Consider the following 15775-nt stretch of genomic DNA (forward strand, 5'->3'; position numbering starts at 1 on the left):
GGTCTGCTCACAGGAAGGAAAGTAATTGGCCATTGTTTTCTTGATACCAAAAGGTGGGAGGGCACAGCATCAAGGGAATTGTCCAATGAGAAAATATGATAGCATGTAATCTGGACTTTATCCTCGTAAGCTCTGCCAAAGTTCATCGGTCTGGACAATATTTTCTGAAACAACCTGGAAATCAAGCTGGCATGAGCAAAGGACAGGAGCAACTTAAATGATAAATGCAGATACTGTATATATTTAGTTAGCTACTGCAACTGTGGCCTGTTAATAGAAAACGAAATTATATTGCTTTTGGTTCTCTTTTCCTCTCTTTTGGATTTTAAAAGACTTTTTCAGGAATAGGTTAAGGGAAGTAGTCCTTATCAACTGACTGGATGCCTTCCTGTAGTTTTACTTTTGGGAACTCCTCAGTGAAGTGCACCCGGTCAAACCTTTGCTTTTTTTATAGTGTAGATCCATCTAATCATAGGTTGCATCATACGTAAGTCTGTCAAAGTTCGGCGCATTCTGTAGTGATGAAAAGTATAGCTGAATTGAAGATTAAATTCCAAATTAAAAATGACTTCTGTTTTCCCCCTCCAATTCCTCTATAGGTAGTACTCGACTTATGACCACAACTGAGCCCAAAATTTCTGTTGTTAAGTGAGACATTTGTTAAGTGTTACTACCTTCTTTGCCACAGTATTAAGTGAATCACTGCAGCTGATTAGTTAGTTACCTGATTAAGTGAATCTGACTTCCCCATTGACTTTGCTTGTGAAAAGGTCATAAAAATGGATCATATGACCTTGGGACACAGTAACGGTCATAAATATGAATCACTTGCCAGGCATCTGAATTTTGATCACATGATCATGGGGAATGCTTCAAAGGTCATAACTCTGAAAAATGGTCATAAGTCATATTTTTCAGTGCCATTGTAACTTTGAATGGTCACTAAACAAACTGTTGTAAATCAAGGACTACCTTTATTATACATTCATGCATATAAATGAATGCACCCACAGAAAGATAGAGATGTATAGGTATTTCCAGGATAAGTGAAATATTCATTTTCTTTTCCCCACTATTCCAAACCAACTATTTTTCTTCCAAATAAGTAATGGGACATCAGCTTCAGTGCACAGAGCTTAACTTATCAAAATGTCAGTTAAATCAAAAAGGATGCTTGCAAATAGCTCTTTTTAAAGGACTCAAATGTTTTGTTTCCAGCTACCTTCCTAGCACTCTGTAAAGTTGAAGACAATCATGTGATACAGAAATATTCTCCAGAACTGTAATTATAAACACAGAGAAATGTGGGTTGTTGTTTTCTTTTTTTAAAAAAAAGAAATAGCAGCACTAAAAATAAAAATCCAAATACTTCAATACCATTACGCTATGCCATCTTGCAGCTTCGCAAACATATGTTGCCATCTCATGTCCATATGCTCTGCTGGTTGGCTTGCACTAGAGTGAAGATAAGCTAGCTACCATAAATCTTCTGAAGAGACGGCGTTGGCCAAGAACCTTTGGTTTGGGCGTCTGCCAAATGGAATTCAAGCTGAAAGTGAAAAAGGTGCCCGCCAGAAATTCAAGGTCAGAAGCTGTGTGGTCTGTATGAGAAACTGGGAGGGGAGCTGAGATAAATGAAGTCATATGACAGGTAGGGTATGCTACCATGGAAACGTGCCATGTGGCACCAAGGAAAACATTGCCCATTTCTCTAACTCAGGTCTTTGATTACATCATTTTATATACAGCATTCAAAGAGGAGGAGGAGGAGGAGGAGGAGAAGGACAAAAGAAAGATGGATAAGCAGGCAAAAAGCCATCTGCAACCGGCTTGTAATATATGCTTACGCTATTTGCACAGAGCACACATGCTCGGTATCTGGATTATGGGGAGAAAATTTGGGTACCACTTCTTCAAGTCTTCAAGTCTATTCTACTGCTTCACCCTTTCAGTTTAGTTTAATTATAGTTCCCTGCAATGACTGCATAGGTGAGAACAGCATCATATACAGCATCTCTCTCAAAACCTCAATCATATTCTTGTAAGACAGTGGGAAAACCAAGGGAGAAAGACTTGGTTTTGACCGTGTGTGTGTGTGTGTGTGTCTGTGTGTCTGTGTGTGTGTGTGTGTGTGTAAGGAAGAAAATTCCCATTTCAAATTTCCTAGCTTCTGATCCATCAAGGTCCTACAGGAAATCATATTTGCCCCACAATGCATCCAAAACTGAGTTAACTTCGAGTTGATTTGTGCACACTCTGTGTCTTTGGGTTTTTAGAAGTTTTCTAAAAACAATAAAGAGACAATCCCCTTCTGGCTTTCATGCAATTCAAGTGAAAGATGTGGATGATTTGTAAATCAGATTCAAGCATTTTCTTACCATATTACTTCAAGTGTTTTGTTTTGCCTGCCCATCCTGATCCAACATACCTGTACACAGCCATTGGACCTGCCTTAGTTCTTACCCGCTTTTGCATGGGTATATCCATGTCATTAGCAGAAGCTAGGTGGACTACAGGTGTCTCCACCTTTGCTTCTTTCTTCTTGGTATTATATTGCCTCTTAATTCCCTATCTGTGATGCTTTGTGTTGGTTCCCTTTCCTGTAGAATGCTGGAAATAAGTGATGGAAAAAGATGTGAGACTCTGTTTGTCCTTCTATCAGTCTATCATCAAGATAATGATCTAAAAGCAGAACATAATAGGACCAAATAACTGGCTGGGGTGATGAAGAAAATTACAATATGTTAAGAAAACATTCCTTAATGGAGTGTTTCATAAACATTTTTCCCTCAGAATCCTTCCCACTTTTAAAAGTTATGAAGGACTCCATAAGAGCTTTTGTTTGGATGGGTTGTCTATATTTACCATATTAATTTTTTTTTAAAAAAAATTAAAATCCGCTGCCACTACTGCTTCTCATAATTGTTTGATGGGATTTTAATATTATATTATTTTTTGACATAAACTGGAAAATAATTTGATTTTGTGAATCCCTGAGAGGGTCTTCAGGGGCACTCAGGGCCCTTTGGACCACATTTTGATGAACACTGCTGTAAAACATCCTTATGGGAAAAATACTTGGGCATCAGCTCAAAATGTTGTAGGCTTTCATTTTAAACCAAGCCATTTCTCTTTTCATCATGGAACACAGAAAGAAGTATATGAACCCATCCTATGCTTCTTCCTGCACACGCATAAATCCACCCACCCACACCCACATATATGCAAAAATACAGCTCAAAGGGATAGTAGAAAATGCATAATACAAAGCAAAACCTCCCTTCATTGCATAGAAAGAACCACAAATAATGGACCACTACTGATAATGGTGTTGAAATTCCAGAAGCCATGATCAGTATACTTTCCCTACTAAGCTTTTCCTGCATTCTGGTTTATCTATCATGTCTTTGTTTCTTAAAGACACTCCTTATTATATCTCTTGACTGTCCTATTCCTTAGCACATCTGCCTTCTTGGTCTTAGAGTCTCCATCCTCTACCCCATGATCATGCTGGCAAACTTCCTTAAGTTTAAAGGACTAAAATGAAGATGAAATATTTGGTCTAAAATGAAGATGAACCTGATTTTTTTAAAAATTCCCACAAAGGAACATTAGACAGAGAAAAGACACACAAAAATCCCATGCGAAGGATTGTGGCATAAAGCTATATACATGGTATGTATGCATAGGCTGTTACTGTACTGGACCTAGATGTGCTCAGCTTAGTATTCTCCATATAAGTTGGAGAGCAAATCAGAAAAAAACAAGATTCTTGGGGTCTCTTGAGCTGAGTTCTTTCTCCTTTCCCTTGCAAGAAAGAAAGCACAAAAAAAAAAAAAAAACCCTCTACCTGCTCTTACTCCAAGGAAAGTTGGCCTAGGACTCATTGTGTTCAGTCAGCATGCTATCCCCACTCTATTAGTTACTAAAAAAAAGCAGAATCCTGTATTATTTTAGAATCCTTATCAGTAAAGAAACTCTTTGTGTAAAATGCTCACTATACAAGGCGAAAGGGGAACAGGTTTACCTTGTCCCCTTGAAGCTAAGGCCATGCGCCTCCCTCTCATTATTTACATTTTCCACCCATTTGCTCACTTTCAACCATCTCTTCCTCTGCTATTACATTCCCAATGACTGTCACACACACCCTCCCCCAAGCAATTATTTGGGGGGCAAGGGGGCAGGGTCATCTTCCTTTCAAGTCAGTATGGTAATTATTTGCTCCCAGCTGTTTCTCCCAGCCCAGCTGTGGCTTGGCTGTCACAATCAAAATATTAACATTATTTCAGACATTAAGAATATAAAAGCCACATCTTTCAACTTCTTATGAGAAACTAGAGTTTATGAGTGTTCTTTCTTCATGTAAGTACACAGCAATTGGAATCCTGGGGAAAGTTCTGTGATCTCGTAATAGCTCAAACAATTTCTATCTAAATGAGGAGCTTAAGAAAACATAAGATAAGATCACCTTTATTGTCATTTTTATACTGTGGGCACAATGGCACACATCAAAAATGAAATTTAGTTGCCTGCTCTCAAAGTGAAACATATACATGACACACACCTAAACATACTATGAACAACGTCTGGTTCTGGATGATTTTAAAAGGTTATTCTTCATTCATGAGATAACGCTAAAATGTTCAATGTATTTAATTGGCAAAGATAAAGAGATTCAGGTACAATCTCAGAAGTATTGCTTTGCCTCATGTTTTGCTCAGTACCCCCCAAAATTCATTCGTGATTCTGCAGTTTTGTTTTGTTTTGTTTGGAGTTTTGTACTATATACAGTGTAGGAAAGCTAAATAAGCTGTGCTTCAGCAAATAGTTTTCTTCCAAATGCAGCTGTGATCTAGTCTGATGTTAAGGCCTTTCCCTCACATTCTGGGATACTCTCATAGCACAAAATTGTGCCGCGTGACTTCATTCTGTAGGAGGGAAGCCTGGCTTTTCTTTCCCTCAAATTCGTGCATGCATTTACTGGGCAATTCCCATTGCATTCATGTGCTGGGAGCAGATACCTTTCAACTTCTTGGGTAAGGCAGGTGTAGCTAAAGAAGGGAAGATTTTCAGTGCTGGTGCTCAGCTTTGTCTTCTCTCTCCTAGGAAACTCACCCAATAAATTGGCTTGGCTTATTTCCTATGCCTTTTGATGCTGCTGAAAATTGTCTTTTGCTGATCATCTGGTGGTGAGGGTTGGTTTTTTTTTTTTTTTAGGATGTTGCTCCTTCTGCGAACTTCCTTAACTTATCATAGATTTCAAATCCGATTTGGGACAATTCCTTCCTTCCTTAGCAGTTCTTCCCTTTTCTCCTCTGTATTGTTCAGCAGAGCCTTAGCCCTTTCCCAAGGGCATACTGTAGGTTGCTGGATAGAGGGGAAATGGGGGGGGGGAATGTTCCTACTGTCTTTAGGTTATCTGAAGGCCCCAACTAAATTTCTCTGAAGATTCCTTGTTTTTATGCTTTTCATAAGGTACTCCAAGACTGCTGATTGTCCCTGAACATCTGGAATATAACTGTTAAAAATCAATCAGTTTAATACATAATTCCTGTCCAATGCAACAGATTTTTTAACTGAGATCATTTGCACTAATGGTATCTCTCTGATCTTGAGAGAAGTACATTGTAGTTTTATTTACTGAAAATTGTACTGATTAGATGAAATGGAACCATTCCACTTCATGCTACCAAACTGTGTGAGGATATCAAACCAGTATGAAGTAGACTCTCTGTCACCATTATCCACTCTCTTAGTACACAAACATGAGATTGTAGTGGTACATTTTGATAATTTTTCTGCAAATTAAGCTCAGATAAGTCTCCAGGTATCATAAGAAATAAGAAAACAAAAATCCAGGTCTAATTGCTACCATGAATGTGCAAATGTTCATTGAATACAAAACTTAGGAAAAGAATGGAAACCCAACAGAGGCAGCAATGTGTACTTAGGAACAGATAGCGCCAAACAGCCTTAAGATAAGAATTAAATGCATTTGTAACGATACAAGCTAATGCTTCAGGGTATCTAACTAAGTTTGGGGCCATTAACCTTCTTGTTCTTTCATGGCGCTGATTTGATTTGCACCACTTAAAATGCAATCCTATATGACCTATCAGCAAAAAAGCAAGCCTTATTTTGCAATATAAAACAAATTGGATCCCATATTCCAGAGTAAAAGTAAATAGGATTGCAAGTGGAACGTGTATAACTTCGTTCTCTTGTCATCACAATCTGCAATATAGAGTTTATGCTGCCAGGTGAATTGGAAGTGGTATGCTGCCGACAATAAGGAATGGTGAGAGGGAAAAGTATTCTGCCACTCAAATGAAGTATTCGGAAATCAAGGGCTTCCGTACGAGATCTACGCAGGGGAAACCTGACTTGTGGAGACTGTAGATGTCTCTGTCTTGGTGCCAGCAGAAGTGTCTTCCTCTGCCAAAGGATTCTTTCCACAGCAAAGCGTGGTGATCATACAGTTGCGGAACTACAAATAAAAGTTTAAAAATCATTAGCAAATGCAACTTGCACCTTCAGGCAGAAGCTGTAATAACCATGTCAAAAGATCAGTGATAATTCTAGAATCTGGAACACGCTAATGACTGTTCTACTAAGAAGTGCATTTTTTCAATTGGTCCTAATGCACTAACTGCAGCCCTTCCTCAGTTGCAGATTTAGTGAAGGCTATCCGCTGAAGATTAGCTATGTATTACCCGTGTTTCCCCAAAAATAAAAAGGAGAGGTTTTTTTGCCTCCAAAAGAGGCACGGGTCTTATTTTGGGGGGAGGGGGCACCAACAGCCCAGCCCAGCCAGTCCACTTCTTCTGGGGCTGAAGGAGCAGCTTCATTCTGCAGCTGCATTCCAGCCTGCATTTTGTAGTCAGGCTTTTCCGGAAGGCCTATGCACAGCCAAGTACCAAGCTATGGATTGAATGTAGCTCAGTACTCAGCTGCAGATGTCTTTCAGAACCAAGCTATGGATTGAATCTATAGCTTGGTTCTTGGCTGCACAGGCCTTCAGGAAAGGCCTATGACTGAGTAAGGCAGGCCTGGCTGCAGAAGATGCCTCAGAAGAAATGGGCCAGTGAGGCCTGGATGTGGGGCGCATAGGGCAGATCCACACACCCACCCCCAACCTAGCTTGATTTTTAAGTGTATGCCCAGCCCTAAAACTAAGGCTTATTTTCAGGGTAGGGCTTATATTAGGCCCACCCCCAAAAATCAAACTAGGGCTTATTTTCAGGACAGGCCTTACTTTCAGGAAAATAGGGTATTTCCAATTCTTCTGAAGTACCACAGTGTGTTTTATGTTGAGTGTTCAAAGCATCCACAAAATGCAATTGGTAAAAACTAGCCATGTTGTTGATCTCTGCATGATATAGGGAATCATATGATACCTGTACTGGGCACAATTTAAGGTGCTAGTGTTGACCTTTGAAGCCCTACACGGCTTACAATCAGATGACCTGCAAGACCTTCTCTCCTGCTTTGAGCCTTCCTTGTGTCTGATAGGCGCTTCTGAAGATGCCCCTGTGCCACAAACTTGGCTATTGGATACCCAAGGTTTTTTCTGGGTAGTTCCAGCTATGCAATCCCTAAATACATACCTAAAAAGGCATATTTAGTTTTCTTTCTCCCCGAATTTAGGATGATGGCAAAGACACAGCTTGTGATCAAGCTTTTACAATTTTAATCATTACAATTTTCAGCCAACTTTAGGTCATTTTAATCATAAAATGAATATAATTTGAACGACTTAAATTGCAACAGTCATACTTTTTATTACTGTAAACTGCATTGAGAGTTGCAAGGTGTGATATAAATTTAATAATAAATAAAAGGAATAAAAATCTGGACATTCATTTTCATTCATAAGGGCAGCCTCCCACCATCTGGCTCCCTCTGCTTCCCTGGCCCTTTGATTCACTTGGGTTTGTACTGAAGATGCTTTTTCAAAAGGCAACTGGACTTTGTTTTTTCTTTGAAGACATTTTGCTTCTCATCCAAGAAGCTTCTCCAGAACTGAAGAAGCTTCTTGGATGAGAAGCAGAACATCTTTAAGGAAAAAACAAAGTCTAGTTGCCTTTTGAAAAAGTCTAGTTACCTTTTGGGACAACCATGACCTGGATGATTAAGACTCTGTATAGACTATGGGGTTTGTAGTCTAATGTAACTGGCAGGCATAATTGGCTAAGTCTTTATTTGTCCTTCCATGACTGTTCCTCCTGAAATCCTAGAGAAAGAGCTCATATTTATTTTAATTGGTCCCTGTGTTTCAAGGTCAGTGAAAATCCTTGGCACACTCCAGACACCAAGGAAATAATTCATAAACCTATAATTCATTCTGTTTAAAATAACAGAGTTCAGCCTTCTTGCCTTGAAAGGCTCACAAACACTGAGTTTTGTTAGCAGCTTCCTTTGATCCAATGAAAGAAGGAGAAGCTTTTGGCAAGTTCAAGAGTATAAGAACATCTTCTCTGGCCCAAAATCTTGACCTATAACACATACACACACACACGCACACACACACTACACTACACTTTGAACAGGTTGCTTGGGATTTTCAGACTGTGTCAGCCCCAGAAAGATGCATTGCTGTGTAACATAATGAAGAAGTAAAATTCAGTCAAGAGAGTGGCTATGTCATGGGCTAGTTTCATTTGCCATCTGGCAATGAAACCACTGAAAGTTCTGCCGGCTTCCCCCCAATCCTGTATTTATAATACGGAGAATAATTAGTCTACCTGGCAGGGTTTGCAACATGAATTATTATGATGTACTGTATATTGGAAGCACTTTAAGCACTTAGGGAAAATGCTGTAAATGCCCATCATCATTACACTCTTGAAAAGCTGTGGCAACATTTCCAAGTTACCTGTCTGTTCATTAAGATATAAATCATTGGATTGTAGACTGCAGAGCTCTTCGCAAAGAAGGCTGGGACGGTCATAAAGACAGGACCAAAGTCAGATCCTTGATGAGTAAAGATATAGAAAGCCACAGAGGCATAAGGGACCCAGCAAACAAGGAAGGCAATCACCATAATGATAACCATGCGAGTGACTTCTCTCTCAGCCTTCTGAGTGGTGGCTGATTCCTGTTGCTGAGCAGCAGCCTAAAAAAGCACAACAAAGGATGTGATTGAGACTTTGCAACTGTGCTGTTCAGAATGGACAGATGTTAACCAGAGGAAGGGCCCTACACATTTTAATAAGTGTGGAAAGAAGAAACTCTACATTATGTGCAGCTCTCAAGAAACAATTGTGGCCTGCAGTCCCACCTACAGCTAACACATTTGTGTGTGTGTGTGTGTGTGTGTGTGTGTGTGTGTGTGTGTGTGTTTAAGTTAAAATTAAATGTAGTAAATTTAAGAGGGGAAGTCTGGATAAGGGAAATATAAAATAAGTGGAGGACATTTGAGAAGAAGGTGGGTTTTACTTCAGACCTGATCATGTGGGGCTTTGCCCACCCCCATTGTCTCCTGTTCCCCGTCCTCATGAAGCCCTAACACAAATGCTCCCACAAATTATTCTGAATATTCTTTGCAGCAAAGCACATATCTGGGATGCTGGAGAAGGATTTCTCAAAAATCTATTAAACCTTGGTGAACTCTTAGCACTGATGTAGCTGGAAAAGCCTGGGAAATTGCAGATACGCTGCAGAAAATGGTGGTAATGGTTATGACCATAACATTATTTCCAAAGAAAACCAACCAATCAAAACTTTCATTATCTTAACAACTCTGGTTCTTATTCTTCTTATGTGGATTAAATGTTTTCGATCTGAATTGGTCTGGTGGAGAAAATATTCCTCTTTCTGTAGAATCACCCACCTCTTTAACGGTGCAGAGAAGACGACCATAGCAGAAGAAGATAATCGCCAAGGGAATAAGAAAATGTACAACGAACATATAGACGACATAGGACTCATTATAGACTTCTGGGGATGGTGTATAATAATCAATTCCACATGAACTCTGCATACCTTCTGGGATATATCTGCATTCATATAAAACATAGGTAGAATATTACAGTTTGTAGAAATAAAGATATTAACCCTTTAATATTGTTAATATGTGCACTATTTCCCTAAAGAAGAAAACTTAAGCAGGCTTCTTTCGAAGAAGATATCTTGGGAGCATTTCTTATTCATTTGAAGGAGGTAAGATTTATTTATTTTTTCATTTCCAAGATAGTATTAAGTAACCAAGAGTCAGTTTTGTGTAGGGATTAAGGCATCAGGCTAGAAACTGGGGGACTGTGAGCTCCAGTCTCACTGTGGGTACAAAGCCACAAAGTCATTCTCTCTCAGACCTAAGAAGGAGGCAATGGCAAACTACTGCTGAAAACCTTGCCAAGAAAATTGTAAGAACTTGTCCAGGCAGTCTCTAAGAAGTGGACATAATTGAGTGAAAGGGGAAAAAAATCAGGTAAACAGGGCTAGTTCACTATTCTGGCTGTTGGTTATTTAACTATTTATTCCAAGGGTCTTCAAACTTGGCCCTTTTATGTGCCTGGCTGAGGAATTCTGGGAGTTGAAGTCCACAAGTCATAAAAGGGCCAAGTTTGAAGACCCCTGATTTATTCATTTCTTCATTAACATGTGAGTCTGCGCATTTGGTACCAGTCTTAAGAGGCTTGGAACAGCTGAGGCTTTTTAGCCAACTTTTTAGCCGGCTTTAGCCAGCTCAATTTCAGTTTGCTGATATTGATTTGAATAGTCACCTTATTTGAATATAGGAAGAAAATAAGAGCAAAAGGATAAGGAATGTGGACATGCACATTAAAAGAGGGTATATCAGAGATGTACCCCTGATAAATAAATACAGGAGTAATGTTGTTGAGATTTTGGATACTCATAGCTTGGTGCCAACAAAAATCCTCTGTGTAAGTTATTTTTCCACAACAAGAGTTGATTAAAAAAAAATCCAGTGGCATCTGAATTTTGACTTTCCAACTTTATCCTGGAAATCCTGGAAATTGCAGTTCAACACACCTAGAAAATGCCAGGTTGGAAAAGACTGACAGATTTATTATCCTTAATATTTATAACAAAAGATATGACTGGCACACCTGGACCTACGTATTACTTCTATCCCCATTAGCTCTCTTAGGTTTGTACTTCAAATCATATCAGGGATTCAACAGATACCCACCTTGACCATCCAACTAGAGGAGGACCAGCACAAGCCAAAGCCATGATCCAAGTGAAAGCCAATCCCATTATGGCATGAGTTTCGGTGAAACGGAAGTTGCTCATGGGCTTACAAACTACTACATATCTTTCTATAGCCAGGACTACAAGAGACCAAAGAGCCACCTCACCTGTAAGAGAATAAAGCAACCACGTATTTAAAAAATATTTTTAAAACCCCAGAGAGATGGAAAAACATTTCCAAGACCAAATGAAAATATTATTTTCTGATTTCCATTGTTGTGATCCTTCATAACATTGCTGCATTGCATTGATTGTATTGCATTGCATTTATGGGCTTCCCATTCAGAAAATATCCTTGGAATGTTTTGTAAGGGTGAAACAAAGGAACAACAGTAAAATAAAGTAAAACGATCTAATAGAGCATAAAAATCCAGACAATCATATAATCAATCTACATTTTAACATTTAAAGAGCCATAAGTTACAAAAAAGGTGTTAATATTTAAATGCCTGCCAAAGGACAAAATTTATACACGTAGAGTGAATATGCCAACTAGATTTCTTTAGGAAGAGACAATTCTACAGAACAGAGAGAACCTCAGGAATAGAGGCATAGGGAGAAGAGACCTCTGATGCTCTTGCAACAAACAGTAGAGATGTGGGGAAAAGAGGGTTCTTCAGGTTGACAGAAGCTAAGCTGTTTGGGGCTTTAAATACCAACAACATAGTTAACAAATAAAAGATAAAAAACAAACACCAGGATATAATAAATCAGCCTGTTTAATATAAACAAGCCTGTGGTTAAGAAGAGTCACTAAGCTTTCGTCCTACCAAAAACTGCCGGCGTCATCAGAGTTAAAATAGAAGGAGATTGGGAAGGCAGCTCATATAGCCTCCTGCCTCTGCGCCCGGCTCCTTAAGCACATAATCGGCCCGTTGATTGTATTAATCCGTATCGCGCAGAGTTGTTCTGCATCAGGCAAACTGTCTTTGGCTCCACTGGTTGTTTTACGATCCTCAAGTGCTCTTTTAGAGCGTGTGCAAGCACTTGGAGGGCGGCTGTCAATCCGTCCCTGCGCCCAGTCTCCCTCCCTCCCAAGGCCATTATCCTCCCCCACCTCCAAGGCCATTGTCGTAATTCCTCCGCTCCAGTCCTGCAACAAGCAGCTGTTCCGGCATTCCTGCTCTCTGTCTTCCAGATCATCTCAGCACATCCGTCCCTGGCTTAGGGCCGTTTGATCCAACAACATAGTGCACTCTGAGGCCCCATCCCTGAAAATCACAGGTTCTGGCAACTGCAGCTGCCATGTCAATGAAATAAAATCTTTGCATTAGCCGCATTCATTCATTTGGTCTGGGGAAAACAGTGTAAATCCCCGGTCGATAGCATTTTGAACAGGTCTGGAAAACTGACTGGGGATTAGTGTAGGTATAAAATTGTGGAATACTTAAAACGGCCAGATCCAGTAAGCAGTTTTCTTCTCTATCCTTCATTAACTTTGATTATCTAATGCAGGAGTTCCCAACCGGGGGGGGGGGTGCTCGAACTTTTGTATGGGGTGCGAGAATATATCAGAAGCATTCTAGGGGTGTGAGGTATAGAAAAGATTGGGAGCCGCTGATCTAATGTCTCCAGACATTCTGCCACATGTAACATATTACAATAACCCATATTAAGGGTTTGCCAATAGATGCAGGAAGAGCAGGTAGATGGACCAGGGCTGCTACAAGGCATGAAAAGCCAGCCATTTTTCTATGGTAGAGTCATCTTATATATTGTAACCGCAGCAAGATGCACAATGATGGAAGAATAATGAAATCCTTCTGTGGAGGAATGGATTGTGAAAATGACAGAACTCATAGGGGGGGCAAAACTGGACCTGTTTGGGCAGATTAAAAACAACAAAAAATGTTTATGAAAAACTGGAAACCTTATATGGACTTTCTGCTGAAAGGAGAAAGACATTAAATGATGATTTATGGGTCCGAAGATTAAGATAGAAATGGACTAAATGAGGACCTGAAGGAATTTATATAATATCTAAGAATGAGGAAGGATTATAAAATTGTAACTATCTGTTGAAAAGAAGATGAGAAATCATTATATTTCTTTAGTTCTTTATTTTCTTTTCCTTGCACTTTTTCTTCTTTCCTTACCTTTCTTTTGATTATATTGTATGGAAACATTCTCAATAAATATAAATAAATAACAGTCAATATTTTTCTGAGGAATTTTCAGATTGGTGAATAGAATATTCTGGGGTCAGAATATACGTGAAGAATCAGAGAAACCTTGGGGATAATCCTGTTCTCAGAATGGATCCAGAATTGGTTGCAAAGTGGAAGTACCAGAGTGCATCTTAACTAAGTACTCTCATGTCATTCCCACGATCTTATTCCATGTCTAATGAGTCTCTTTGAAAGTGTCCTCATTTTTGAAGTTCAACCCGTATATGAATTTGGCAGATCTCTGTAATTTTGCCCAGAGCTGTCCCAGTTAAATGCATGGAATGGGGGACAAATTTAATAAGAAAAAGAATAAAGCAGCCTTTTCTTGCCAATCCTAAAATTTCTATATGGATTTTGTTTTTTTATATTTTATTCATAAAACAGTTCAATTTGTGCAACTCTCCTCTTCAGTCAGTTATTTCCTAGGCAAGTATATTTACATCCAAGAAAGGAAAAAATTGGCATTAAAACACAAATAACAGTGTGTTAACATTTAAACTAAATTTGTATATCAGTGATTACATGACCTCTGTAAATGCCATACACTAAAGAAAATAAATAACAAATAATAGTGAAATAAGTTACAATTAGGGACATTGCTGTTTTATTCCCCTTTAGTCCACACACCAGAACTTCCAAACTTTTCTCAAAATTGTGAAAACATATCGTTTTTTATTCCTTCCCATCACCAGTTTTGAACCTCAACAACATCTCATTTATGCCTTAAACATCATAATGCTTCTCTTATTTCTATCTTTGAGAATAGTTGAATGAAGGATTTGCTTCTTAGAGCACTTAGAAGGGTGAGTTCTTGGAACATTTTTTTTAATTTAAATCTTATTTTCTCTATTATCTGTCTGCACTCAAAGAATAATCTTGGAGCAGACATTAAAAGTTTGTTTCCTTTTCAAGAAACTAAATAAGAAGTTTGCTTCTTTTGTAAAACAGGTTTACGTTGTTTTTGTAAAACAGTGAACTTGATGGAATTACTACAAAAGCTACCTTTCCAAATTTTAAATATTCCAACATGAAAGGTGAAACATGAAATAAGCTGAGATTTATCCGTTTTCTTTGGTTATATATACAGGCATTCTAAATAGAGGAAGACTTTGATAGAATTTGCTTTTCCTAGGTTATTTTATTTCAAAATTAGGACTCCTCTGAGACCAGTACACTTGTGTAGTAAAATATATAATAACAAACCAAATTTAAATCACTGCAAGATGATATTTGAAACGGACTTGAACACATAAATATTTTTTAATGCTTAAAATTTACTGCAGGCTGGTGTGCAAAATTTTGCCAGTCTGTTAAATTGTGAAAAACTTGACAGAAACACCTACCCTCTGCCTGAACCAGAGAAAGATTACAATAAGAATTTTTGTCTAAAAAGAGTTGGTGAACAAATCAACCAGATTTTTATATTAATGCTTTTGAATCTGACTTATTTTATACCATTTCATAGCCATATTAATAACTTGCCTCTTTTTTTGTTTCTGCACTGAGGTCCAAGATATCACTAGAATTTTCCAATGTTAATTGCTCTGGAAATTCTGAGGAACTTTCGGTGTTGTAAAGAATATCCCAAGAACCCTACATGAAAATCTGAACTATGCAATTACAGCCTACAGGTTCATTAAGGGAAAAATGACATTTGGGAAGAGGAATCAAAATACATACCACCCAATGTAGCAAAGAAGCCTTCAATGTTGCATCCTACTGTACCAAAAACGAAATATCCATTCATGGAAGTATACATGGTGGTGGTGAAGCCAGCTAAGACCATGAAAAGATCGGCTACTGCCAAATTTAACAGGATGTAGTTCAGCGGTGTTCTGAGTTTCTTGTGTTGGATGGTGACATACAGGGTTAGAAAATTGACAGGAAATCCAAGCAAAATCAGAAGAAACATATACGCAGCCAAGGCAGAATATTTCCATGGATCTGCCAAATAATATTGGGGATATTCAAATGGACTCCGAACAACACCAGTCTTGTTTGACATGGGGATATAGAAATTAAGGCCTTCTGTTCCATTCATGGTGGCAGCTTCTTAGGTATCTCTTTCCAGCAAAAATGTCTTTCTTTCTAACCCCCTTCTTATATTTTAGCAGTTATTTGCTGAGCTGCTTCTCCCAAGCTAACACTGCTCCCTTTATAAAAGGTGACCCTAGTTAAGACTATATTACTGGTGTCAGCACAACTTAGACTTAGGTCAACATCAATCATAATAATCCAAGATAAAACTGGCCCTTTTAATTCTACACAGTGGATTGACGTTCATCTTGTACTGTGGCTTCGTTTCAAAAGAGCGGTAAGCATATTCAAATACCCAGCATGGATAGCTATATGGAGATGGGAAATAAGGTGATGGACATAGTAGTCAGCTC

At 38.7% G+C, this 15775-nt stretch overlaps 1 protein-coding gene across 1 annotated transcript; it reads right to left on the reverse strand.

Annotated features, from left to right (window-relative positions):
- Nucleotides 1–954: 954 nt before the first annotated feature.
- Nucleotides 955–15525, reverse strand: RHO (rhodopsin). Its single transcript, XM_039346543.1, has 5 exons — nucleotides 15066–15525; nucleotides 11156–11324; nucleotides 9833–9998; nucleotides 8876–9115; nucleotides 955–6487 (listed from the first exon to the last, which is right to left on the reverse strand). Exons 1-5 carry the CDS (start codon nucleotides 15424–15426, stop codon nucleotides 6365–6367), a joined length of 1059 nt encoding a protein of 352 aa, XP_039202477.1. The 5' UTR covers nucleotides 15427–15525; the 3' UTR covers nucleotides 955–6364.
- Between the last annotated feature and the right edge of the window lie 250 nt (nucleotides 15526–15775).

Source organism: Crotalus tigris, unplaced genomic scaffold (genome assembly GCF_016545835.1).
Source record: "Crotalus tigris isolate CLP2741 ecotype Arizona unplaced genomic scaffold, ASM1654583v1 scf7180000018006.973166, whole genome shotgun sequence".
Taxonomy (NCBI): Eukaryota; Metazoa; Chordata; class Lepidosauria; order Squamata; family Viperidae; genus Crotalus; species Crotalus tigris.

Bases quoted from the DNA above. Each gene is read 5' to 3' on its own strand.
- RHO (XM_039346543.1), bottom strand. From the start codon at position 15,426: ATGAATGGAACAGAAGGCCTTAATTTCTATATCCCCATGTCAAACAAG. The intron at 11,325-15,065 runs GTATGTATTTTG...ATTCTCTTACAG, and splicing joins CTTCTTTGCTACATTGGGTG to GTGAGGTGGCTCTTTGGTCT. The intron at 9,116-9,832 runs GTGGGTGATTCT...GTGCTTTTTTAG, and splicing joins TTCTCTGCACCGTTAAAGAG to GCTGCTGCTCAGCAACAGGA.